This window comes from Miniopterus schreibersii (genome assembly GCF_964146895.1).
Source record: "Miniopterus schreibersii genome assembly, chromosome: 10".
In the NCBI taxonomy this organism is placed as follows: domain Eukaryota; kingdom Metazoa; phylum Chordata; class Mammalia; order Chiroptera; family Miniopteridae; genus Miniopterus; species Miniopterus schreibersii.
Window position 1 is genome coordinate 64605257 of NC_138110.1, and position 11793 is coordinate 64617049.

Consider the following 11793-nt stretch of genomic DNA (forward strand, 5'->3'; position numbering starts at 1 on the left):
CATAGCACATGGTACTTGTCTGTGGTACAGCAGGTTTCTGTACCCAGTCCCTGGCAAACTCCTCCTAGCATAAGGGTGTAGCTGAAATTTTCAACAGCCAGGAGGTCAGCATTGATCATGGAAACCTCCTCTGTCACTCCACCTCCTGGGGGATTCTCTATGACTTCATGAAGAAGGAAGGCAGATGACATAGAGGGAGGGCTACCCACTCCTGGAATCTAACTGAATACTTCCCAAATCAACTCCAAGGAGCTTCACAAATCACATTGTGGAAAGAGTGCTGACTCAGAAACTTCAGGACCTGCCCCAGAACACGGTAATGACTTTTAGCCTGTGTGATACTAACGCTATGGTCATTGAGCAGTTTTTAGAGAGCATGGAATTTTAAATACTACTCCATAAGGACAAGTTCTGGGGTCTAAAAAAAAAAATCAAGATTATCAGAGGTCATTAACATTAAGCAAAATAACTCATCCAGGCACTGACAGACCTCCAGAGTACTAGTACTCTTCTGATAGAAGTTGCTTCTCCAGTAGAGGCGGCCCTAAATCTGCCCTTGCTGTTACTCTTAGTTACTGAGTCCCTGGAGGAGGGAGACAGGTGAGCTGCTCAATGGGGGAGTAAGCAGTGGGTTAAGGCCTGTGGCCCAGGTGGGTCTGCTGGGGCACATTCTATTCTTTGCTGTGTTCAGGATGCAAAGATCTGTCTGAGACGTGAATATTGGGAAGGGATGATGAATTTGGGAGGCTAGATGGATGAGGGAATCAAAATACTTAAGTCCCAAGCCTGGAAGATGGGTGGAAAGACCGGGCTTGCTTTAGACTATGCCAAGTTTAAAGTCACAGTCAAGTAGTTCAGGGCTGGCAGACAAGGAGGAGCTCCAGGACCGGGGCTGAAGGTGATGTCAGGATAAAGAACCGGGCTTGGGAGCCCTTGCCCAGAAAGAGACAGTTCCCAGAGGCAGCCTCGCAGGTGCCCGCTTACAAACGGCCTCTGGGTGGAGAGGAGGGAGCTCTTGGCTTCGCTTGGTGACCAAGTTTCAGCAAGGGGCGAAAGCGGCGGCGGGCCGCTGGCTGGAATGGTCTCTCCCGGTCCCCGCAGATAGCGTCCTCGGTGGGAGAGACTGACCTCGGAGCGGTCAACCTCCGCTCGGGAAGACCGCTGCTTCGGGGAGCCGGGACCGCGCCACGATCCTCCCTCGTAGCGCGGGCGCCCCGGGCTGCTCATCCGGAGAGGGGGCCCCCTGCTCCCCGGGGACTGGGCAAGGGCTCCGGGCGCCCAGCGCGGCCTTGTCCCCTTTCCCCGTGAGGCCGTGAAGCAGTGAGGCTGCCGCCGCTGCCCAGGCGCGCAGCGGGATCCCGGGCCGTCTTCCCCTGAATCACTGGCCGGCCACCCGGCCGCCCCCTTCCGCCGCCAGCCGGAAGTGCGTCTACCCGGAAGAGGGGCTTCCGGTGGGACTGCGAGGCGCCGGGTATCGCCATGGCGGCCTCCTTGGCCGGGAAGAAGGTCGTGTTTGTTACGGGCAACGCCAAGAAGCTGGAGGAGGTGCTGGCAGGGTGTAGGAGGCCTGCTAGGAGGCGGCTGGGCGGGTGGAGTGTGGCCGGGTAGGCTGTGGACGGGGCGGGGAAGGGGTTTCCAGGCACCGGAAGCACGCGGGAGGAGTCCCGCAGGGGGCGTGGAGGGTCGGCCCCGCGTTTGTGGAGGGGTTTGACCGCGTGGAGTGGGGTGGCCCGGGACACAGGGCTTGTGAGCTTAGAGGTTGTGGGAACCGAAGGAGTGGCGGGGTCCTTAGCACCTCTCCCGAAGGTCGCTGATTGAACTACACCTCAGAACGGGATCCCGACACCCTTGCTGGATCCGACCCAGACCGCTCTGCTGCGTCACGGGTGGCGGGGGCCGGGCAGGCCGTGGGACAGACATCCAAACTGAGCCGTCCACGTCCTGCCACGGTCCCGAAATGTGGTCCTCAGCCTCCCCCACTATCTTTCCGCATCTTTGAAATGCAGATGCTGAGAGGAGGAGTGAAGGAAGCAGTGGATCCAAAGTTCCTGGCCACAGGCACTCTGTAGCCAGCTGTGAGGATTTTGGGGGTTGATGAAAGGTCTTTGGCTGCAAATAACAGAGACACCAGGGAGCTCATATAAAACACTTCACTCTTCTGGAAGTACAATGTTATGGTGTCCCACAGGACTTGAGGAGTCTCTTGAGGAGCAGTCCTATCCTGGTAGTTCTCTCTAGATGGTCATCCCTTTTCCCCTAGTGGAGGAGGCAGTGAGGCTTCTGCCAGACACTAGCTCTGATTGGTCTTGCTTGGGTCAAGGGTTTGCCCCTGCTTAGTCAGCCATGACCAAGCAGGTGGGGTTGTGTGTGGGAAATCAGGATGACAACCACTAGATATATCTTAGGCACACCAGTGGGGTGCAGTCTCAAGGGGACGCTTCATTTGTCCACAGCATAGGGACTGATGATACTTCTGTGCCAGGACAAGGTGACCTCAGGAGCCAGAGCCCTATGCTGATAAAAGATTTGAGATCCTGAGGGCAGACCAGTCAAGCCGACAGGCAGCACCATCCTGAACAGAGCCCTATGCAAGGTGGTGGGTGCCAAACCCCAAAACTAAGCTCAGCCTCTAACTGAGAACATGGCCCTCCCACATTTAGAAGAAGGAGCTGGAGTGGCCAGAGGAGACTCACTGCAGAAAATGAAGGTGACCTAAAACAGGGAGCCTTAACTTCATCATCCCATGGTACCCCATTGGCAGACAGATAAAGCTTCTAGACGCTTTTTTTTGAAAATATTTTTAAATATGCAAAATAAAGTACATAGAATTACAAAGGAAATTATTGAAGTACAGTTCTCAAAATATAAGTATGTGTGATCAGTTACATCTACTTTATTAACATATTAAAGGATTCAATCTAGCAGTGTGTGTAATTAACCATAATTTTAAAATAATGAATATTGGCCCTGGCTGAGTGCAGTTGGTTAGAAGATTTTTTAAAACTGATTTTTAAAGAGAGAGGAAGGGAGAGGGGGAGAGAAAGAGAAACATTGATGTGATCACTGCCTCCTGCATGCCCCCTATCAAGGATGGAGCCAGCAACCCAGGCATATGCCCTGACCAGGAATCAAACTAACAACCTTAAAGTGCATGGGAGGATGCCCAACCAACTGACCCACACTGGCCAGGGCAGCATCTGTGATTTTAATAGGTTTAAAGGTCACAGGAGCCATGGCTGGTGTTGCTCAGTGGTTGGAGTGTTGGCCTGCACACCGAAGGGTCATGGGTTTGATTTCCTGTCAAGGGCATGGGTTACAGGTTCGATCCCCGCCCTGCGTCGGGGTGTGTTTGGGAGGCAACCAGTTAATGTGTCTCTTTCACATAGATGTTTCTCTCTCTCCCCCTCTTTTCCCCTTCTCCCCTTCTTCCCCCTGCCTTCCCTCCCTTCCACTCTCTAAAAATCAATGGGGAAAAAAAGCAGGTCACAGGAACTTCTAATATTACTTTGGTTTTGTATATTCACAATTGAAAGAGATGCAAAGCTAGGGTTACTGAAAATAAAGAGATATTTTTTAACCAAGCCACCCCAATAAATTCAATAAAAAATAAATTAATTAAAAAAAAATTGTTTTCTTTTTCCGCCATCCAAGATCACTGGTCTCCTGGATTCTGGGTAACGCCTAATAGAGAATTCCTGGCCTAGGAAAATTGGGAGAGTTTCTGGGAGCATTGAGAAGGGAAGTGGGTGTTTTGGGTGGATGGTAAGCATGAACAGAGACCTGAAGTAGGAGATTGGGGAGACAAGGGAGCTGACCTGCTGGGGTGAGGCTCATGGGCCTGACTTGATAAGCCATAAGGGACTGACAAGAGAGTTAACTGATGAGAATGTTGGATGACAGCTTGTGTAATAATGGGGAATCATTAACAAATGGTGATAAATGTTCTTTCATTTTGGAACAGGTCATTCAGATTCTAGGAGACAAGTTTCCATGTACTTTGGTGGCAAAGAAAATTGACCGTATGTCTCTGTTTTGTTTTATTTTTAAAAGTCAGTTTGATTTCTCTGTCTGCTGGTGACCTGACTCTGTGTCTTTTTCCTCATAAGTGCCAGAGTACCAGGGAGAGCCTGATGAGATTTCCATACAGAAGTGTCAAGAGGCAGCTCGCGAGGTGCTTGCTCTGCGTGGCTCCTGGGGCTCCTGGGGCCTGTGCCTGCTGGGGATGAGTAGAGAACAGTAGCATGGGCACAGTTTGTTATGACTCCGGGACCTGCCCAGTCCTAGCTGTTCTGGGTTAGTTCATGTTGACCCTGAAATACTGCCTTTCTCAACTTTAACTGCATAGTATCTCCCCAGACCGCCACTTATATACATAATTCTCTCTATAATTCTCAGATACATACATTCCAGCCCCTACATTCTCTTCATACACATCCACCCCTGCACTCATCTCTGTGAGACTGAGAAAGAGCATTTTCTGAAGGGTCAGGCTGCCTGAGTGTGAATCCCATCTTTTCTGTTGCTAGGCCTGGAGCAGGCTTTACAACCTGCCAAGGCTTTGGTGTCCCTGTCTCTAAAAGAAATATAAGAGATTAACCAAGGGCTAATCCCAGTAGCAGATGGATCTCTATATGCTGCTGCTGCAGATCGCAAACTAGCTGTGGGCCTGGCTTCAGCTTGGATGGCCTGGGAATTCAGGCCTGCAGCAGGGCCCGTTGCTGGTGGCAGGTCTCAGGTCTCCCATTTCCTTGTGCTGCAGGTGCAGGGGCCTGTACTGGTGGAGGATACCTGCCTGTGCTTCAATGCCCTTGGGGGCCTCCCTGGCCCCTACATGTGAGTGCTCCCCCACCCCCTTGCAGGGCCCTGCCCACAAAACCATCTGAACTTGGAAATAATTGGTTACCTGATATCTTTGTTCATTCACTGTCTTGGCATCAATACCAGTATTTCCGATTATCCTGAGGAAGGATTAGAGATGGGGGAGAGGCATGCCTTTCTTTTGTAAAGTGTGAGAATGTGATTGTGTAAGTGGAGTTGGGCAAGGGGAACCCACCCACCGAAGAGGTACATTCATGGGCAGATCGATTTCAGGAAAGAAAATAAGGAGGTCAAGATCTGAAAATGGATTTCCTTAAAACTATCCAGTGCCTTGGACCCCTTCAGAAGGTCCTTGTGTATCTCTAGGGTACCAATACCCCAGTTTGAATACCCTTCTCTTTGGTTGGGGGGCAAATGCACAGCAGTGCTGCTGCTGGGTCTTGGATATTTATATATTGAACATTTAGATTGTCAATATGTTTGCCAAGGCAGTAGCACCCATATACACTTACAGTATGCATTGCTCCATATTTTGCAATGTGGGGAGTGGAAGGTTATCACATGCAGTTTTACTTTACATTTCCTAATTACCGGTAAGCTTGAGGCTTTGTTAAATTGTTGTTCTTCTGCGCATTACCTGTTTGCCTCCAATTTCTTTTTCCTATTGGATGATTTGTCTTCATTTTGAGTTGAGACTTAAAAATTATTTTTTAAATTGATTTTTAGAGAGAGAGGAAGGGAGACAAGGAGAGAGAGAAACATCAATGTGAGAGAGATACATCTACCTGCTGCCTCTTGCATGCCCCCTACTGGGGATCAAGCCCTCAACCTGGCATATGCCCTGACAGAACTGAACCTGCAACCTTTCAGTGCACAGATGATGCCCAACCAACTGAACCACACTGGCCAGGGAGAGACATGCCTTTATCTTGTCAGCCCCTTGGCTGTCCAGGTGGCTATAATTCCTCTGGGGTACAACCTAGAGAAGAAAGTGGTTAGAAGATCCATCTTCTCTTGGTGTCTGACTCACCTTTGCTTGTCTTGCAGAAAGTGGTTTCTAGAGAAGTTAAAGCCTGAAGGTATTATCCCCTTTATTTCTTCCTTTAGATCTGTTGGGAATTGAGAATCCGCAGGTGGTCTAAGGGAGGGCCCCAACTAGTAACCAGGAATCCCAGGTTCTAGCCCCACCATGGAGCCTCTCCGTTCACCTCAGTTTCTCCATCTATAACCTGCAGCTCACACTTTCCCTGCACACCTGGCTCCCTGGAACACTGAGATGTGGGAGGAGTAGATGGGAAAGGGGTGGTGGGAGCTGTGAATTTGAGGGACAAAGGGACTGCAGTTGATTTTGGCTGAGACTGGCCCTGCTGACTGCTTGCCTGTCCTTGCCCCAGCTGGGGCCTGGCCTGGGGGTTGGGGTCTTCCTCTCTTGGGCCCCAACAATGCATACCCTGTCACTTACAGTTGCAGGCCAGAATGTTCCCTCTTTAGGTGCTTGTAAAAACACTTTATATTAATGAGCATTTAAACATGTACAGTAGTAGAATAGAGTTATGAACCCCATGTCCTCATGACTCAACTTCCAGGTTTATCAGCACAAAGCCTATCTGATGACATGTATAAACTTCCCAGTTTGTCACATGCCCCCCCCCCCAATCCGGCGCCTCAGGTTGGGGAGTGGGTGCTGGCACAGACTGCGCTGAGCTCTCATTGCACCTGTCCGCAGGTCTCCGCCAGCTCCTGGCCGGGTTTGAGGACAAGTCAGCCTATGCGCTCTGCACATTCGCTTTGAGCACTGGCGACGCAAGTGAACCAGTGCGCCTGTTCAGGGGCCGGACTTCGGTGCGTACCCATGCTGACTCCTCCACCTGCCGCCAGAGGGCGCTGCGACTCCAGCCAGCGGCCCAGGGCCTTCTGCTGGGAGGGCACCCAGGCCATAGTTAGTTCCCAGGACCTTGCCCAGATCTGCCCCTGGGCACCACAAGTAGAAGTGCTGTCAATCCTGAAGTCTGTGTGACCCCCTCAGGCTGCTGTTTGAGGGGAACACACAATGGCTCACAACTTTTGAGGCACCGTGCACCTAGAGCTCTGCACTATATGCCTTCCTGAGAAGCAGATATAGAAATAAGAACACAACTCCCAGAGCTACATCTACATCTCAGACTTCTCCAAGTTCTAGTCCCCTTATTCAACTACTGAGGCTTCCCTTGAATATCTCACAGCTTTTCCAACTTTTCATGTTCATATGGAAACTTCCCCCAACTCATTCCTTCCCCAGCTGCCCTTTAACACTTACCTGTGAGGTTCAGCTGCTTCTCACAGGGCCCACACCACCCTCTGAGCTGGCTGCCCCTGGCCCATATATTCCCACTTTATGGCAAGAGTGTGCCTTCTGGCATTTCAGTCCTCTGCTGTATCGCTTCTGCTCAGGATAAAATCCAAGAGTCCCACTGTAGCCCACAAAACCCTATCCCACAGAGAGCCACCAGGGGCTGACCACAGAGGTGTCGTGTTACCCTGCCTGGTTAGATGTGTGTGGTAAAAAAGACACACAACAAATTGCCATCTTCACCATTTTTAAGTGTACAGTACAGTAGCGTTAACGATGTGCACACTATTGTGCAGCAGATCTCTAGAACGTTTTCGTCTTACAAAATTGAGACTATACTCATAGAACAACTCCCCTTTTCCCCCTCCCCCAGCCCCTGGCAACTCAGTTTCTAAGTTTGACAACTTCAGACACCTTATATAAGTGGAATTGTCTTTTTTGTGGCTGGTTGATTTTACTTACTATGATGTCTTCGAGGATCATCCATGTTGTAGCATAGAATTTGATTAGTTTTTAAGACTGAATAATATTCTACTGTATGTATATGCCACATTTTCTTTATCCATTTATCAGTTGAGGGACATTTATTGCTTCCACATTTTGGCTATTGTGAATGATACTGCTACGAACATGGGAATGTTCTCTCAATCAGAAGTTTGAACAACCACAGACCCTGTTGACTGGGCCAGGTTACTGCAGTCCCCACCATTTCCTATTGTCTCCCCAGCTTTGGCTGCTTCATGCACTTTGTTGTTTCCCAGCCCCCATTTTACCCAGGGTGGCCCTGTCTCTTCATGTTCTCACCTGAGGTCTCTGAACCCAATCACAATGTCCTTTCAGCAGTGCCCTTCCCCATCTCAGGGACTTTGGCATTAGCTGTATCCTCCCCCTGAAATGTTCTTTTTTAAATTTATTTTTATTTTAGAAAGAGGAAGGGCGAGAGAGAGAAACATTGATTGGTTGCCTCCAGTACTCACCCTGACTAGGGATCAAACCTGCAACCTGGGCATGTTCCCTGAACAGGAATCAAACCCATGACCTTTTGGTGCATGGACAACGTTCCACCTAACTGAGCCACACCGGCCAGGGCTGCCTGGAATGCTCTTGCTCCATCCCTGAGGCCTTCCCAAGTCATTCCATCCTGTTCTTGAGTTCTGCTCCCTGTTTGTTCCCTTTAAGGCACTTGGCATTTGGTAATTTGTTTACTGGTTTGATGCCTGTTTTCTTACGATCCGTTCTGTGAGGGCGAGGCAAGGCCTGCTGTAACCCCAGTGCTGACAACACTACCTGCCTCACTGCAGATGTTCAAAAAACATGCTACTTGGGTGTGGTTCAGAGTAGTTCAGTAACTGGCCTCAGTCTCCCTATTAGCAGAAGCAGAATTTGTTTTTGGTCTGAATGACTTATGTGGCTAATCCCCATCCTCTACTACCTCTCTTATTTAAATTAGGTTTTTTCTTTTATTACTTTCATGGCAGCATGACATTTCTTCTTTTTTTTTTAATGTCTGTTGATTTCAGAGAGGAAGGGAGAGAGAGAGAAACATCAATGATGAGAGAGTCATTGATTGGCTGCCTCCTACACGCCCCCGACTGGGGATCAAGCCCACAACCTGGGCATGTGCCCTGACTGGGAATCAAACTGCGATCTCCTGGATCCTAGGTCGATGTTCAGCCACTGAGCCACGCCCTACCAGGCAACATGACATTTCTTGACACCGGGCTACAATTTTTTTCTCTGTAACATTTTTCTGTTGGGATTTGCCTCTTACAGCCAGTATTTATTGAGCTCATTTATATGTTGAACATTGTGCTAAGTAATTTCTATTATGTTATTTCACTTAATTGTTAGAGCCTTCCTTGCATTTTGAGAAATGCAGTAATAGTAGCAGGCATAGGGTTTGTCTGCAAAGTTCAGGGCCCTTAATTTCCTATTAGGAGAAAATGTTTTCTGTCAGTTTCTCACAGTTGAATCTCTTCTTTAATAGGTCACAATTTGTCAAAGCTGTAGAGAGGGAGGGTGGCTCCAGGGATATCAAGTACATGGTTCTTCCCTGTGTGTGAAGGGAGAGCTGTGCACTTTAAGTGTTTAGCAAACATTTGCAGGTATCATGGACTCCTTGAAACCATAAATTTTTAGTAAATAGGGTTTAACCAAATCCATAAACTAAACTCAGGCTGGCTACTTCTTTCCTCCTAGTAAATCTCCTTCATACTCAGTGACATACCTGTCCCCCTTTCCTCTGGCAGGGCCGGATTGTGGCACCGCGAGGCTGCCGGGACTTTGGCTGGGACCCCTGCTTTCAGCCTGATGGATATGAGCAAACGTAAGGAGCCCAGTTTCTTGGGGTCAGGCTAGCCATGGCCTGTGTTGGGTCATCGCCCCACCCGTGTGCAGGCACGCGGATATGGGTGGAGGCAGGCTCTGAGGGTGCCGTTCCAGCCGAAGGAAACTCTGCTGGGGAGGATGCAAGGAATCTGGGTGGCCCAGTCCACAGTGGAGGAGGCAGCCAGGCGTAGCTGGGAGACCTGGGCTTGGGCGCCAGCTCACAGCAGAGTAGCTGTGTGACTTGAGTGGCTTCCCCTCTCTGATTTTGGCTTGTCATGCATATACTTGACAGTTTTGGGGTATGGTCTTCGTACTCCCCCCATCTAGTTTTGAAAAATATTAACACTTTTGCAGCCGTTGGTGGGCATCACATTAAACCCCCACAGTGCTGAGTGTTCTCAGTATTTCATACTAATTTCCTCATTTACATGGGACGGGTTGGCCATTATTGGAGTCAGGCTTTCCAGGCTGGAGGGGCCCTTAGGGAGCATAGCATGAGGCCTCCCAATAGCCAGACAGGGCTAAGGGCAACATGAAAGAGCACTGCCCAAGAATGCTCTTTGGAGACAGAAATGTTCTGCATCTGCGCTATCCAGTCCAGTAGCAATTAGCCACAAGTGGCTGTGGAGCATTTAAATGTGGCTAGGGCGCCTGAGGAACCAGAATTCTTTTTATCCAGTTGTAATTGGTTTAAATTTAAATGACCACATATGTCTAAGGGCCACGTACTGGACAGCACAGATCTGAAGCCCACCGTTGGGGTGTGGGATTCTCACCTCACTGGAGTCCTGGCATGGAGGACAGGCCCCTGGCCGGCTGCCCCCCACCCCCCACAGCGCACTAGAGACTGCTGTGTTTGCTGTCAGGCCCCACTGCTTCCTGTCAACAGATGACAAAGCTGATCAAACATGCAGCTCATCCCCGTCCCCAGCTTCCCTTAATGACTTGGGGACACTGGAGCAAGTTAATATCCTTCCACATTCATCAATACGGGTTTCAACCACTATAGGGGAATTTAAGACGTTCTGATTTTTACAAAATTAACTGGCTGCCAGGAGCTGGTGGCCCTGGGGGCTCTTTGAGCTTTACGCTTTGGAATGGGGTTGAGAATGTACACCCTGCCTGATCTGTCCTCCCTTAGGTACGCAGAGATGCCCAAAGCTGAGAAGAATGCCATCTCCCATCGCTCTCGGGCCCTGCGTGAGCTGCAGGAGTACTTTGGCAGCCTGACTTCTCCTGGGACCGGTGATGAGCATGCTCGCCCAGGATCTGGGGAGGGCTAGCCTTCAAACTCCATCAGGCAGGCAACCCCTGCCCCCCCTCCCCCCACCAAATATGTCCTTCAGGGTTACTACTTCCTGGGGGTGTTGAGATTTGACAGCCCCACCAGACCAGCCTCACTAGTCTGGAGAAGCAGGTGGCTCTGCTTGTAGGAACTTGGGCAAGAGACACCATTCTCTTACTCTTGGGTATTCAGTGGCCTCTCCTACAGCCTTCAGGCCTTAGATCCTGAAAGGACCTTGGGTGTTAAATGGGCCTTGGCAGGATTGAGGGTTTGGGGGAAAATCACATCAACAGTCTTAGTGTTTTTTAAATGTGGCAAATAAAAATTCTGAAAGACACTCTAAGATAAACTGGATGTATCTGCTTTCAAACCGGCCCTGGGCAGGTGTCTGTCTCCTGAGTCCCTTTTGGCAGAAGCAGGAAACCTCAGGTGGTTGGGAGGGGCATTGTTGGGACAAGGGCAGCTGTGTCCAGGGTGTTCACATGCCGTTGCTAACTGGAGTGTTACATGTTTCCTTTTGTTCTTCAAGTCTTAGATCAAGGGCTGACCTTTTCCATGCCACATCTATGTTGCTCACCCACCCAGCTGGTCTCCATGGTGTTTGCTGGGGTGGGGCTAGGCTGAGAGGATGTCTAGTGCGTTTGCTTTGTGGGGTTATACATTAGAGCAGCTTAAATGTTGGCTTATGATTATAATGCCAAGTTCATTTTTACAGCAGGGCCAGGGATGGTGTCCTTGATCCCAGTTGGGTTGACATGCCCTATTCAGCCTGGGCCTCCAAGCGCCTCAGGAGGCCTGGCTCAGCGGCCCCAGACCCTCACTGTGCCCTAGGGAAGCCATTCTCTGGGAGGGACTTGGGGGACCAGGGATGTCTCCCTTGTCTTTCCTGCAGGTGTTTGGTGAGGAGGAGGTGTCCAACCCTGAGGATGTTCAGAAAAGTCTGCTGTGAGCAGCAGGCCAGGGTAGGAGCAGGGGGGCCACAGGCAGTGTCCTTAGGCTGTGGCTTCTGCTCACAGCCAGCCCTGGAGAATAT

The 11793-nt window shown here is 50.1% G+C and overlaps 1 protein-coding gene across 2 annotated transcripts; it reads left to right on the forward strand.

Annotated features, from left to right (window-relative positions):
• The first annotated feature begins 1418 nt into the window (after window positions 1-1418).
• ITPA (inosine triphosphatase) lies at window positions 1419-11097 on the forward strand. 2 transcript variants are annotated; one of them, XM_081148728.1, is made up of 8 exons: window positions 1419-1545; window positions 3962-4019; window positions 4107-4171; window positions 4760-4833; window positions 5866-5897; window positions 6545-6660; window positions 9397-9473; window positions 10617-11097. In XM_081148728.1, the coding sequence occupies exons 1-8, from the start codon at window positions 1480-1482 to the stop codon at window positions 10756-10758; spliced, it is 630 nt and encodes a 209-aa protein (XP_081004854.1). In that variant the 5' UTR covers window positions 1419-1479; the 3' UTR covers window positions 10759-11097. The 2 variants fall into 2 exon arrangements, with proteins under 2 accessions (XP_081004854.1, XP_081004855.1); XM_081148729.1 differs by having other exon boundaries at window positions 1432-1545; window positions 6545-6680; window positions 9367-9473.
• Window positions 11098-11793: the final 696 nt, after the last annotated feature.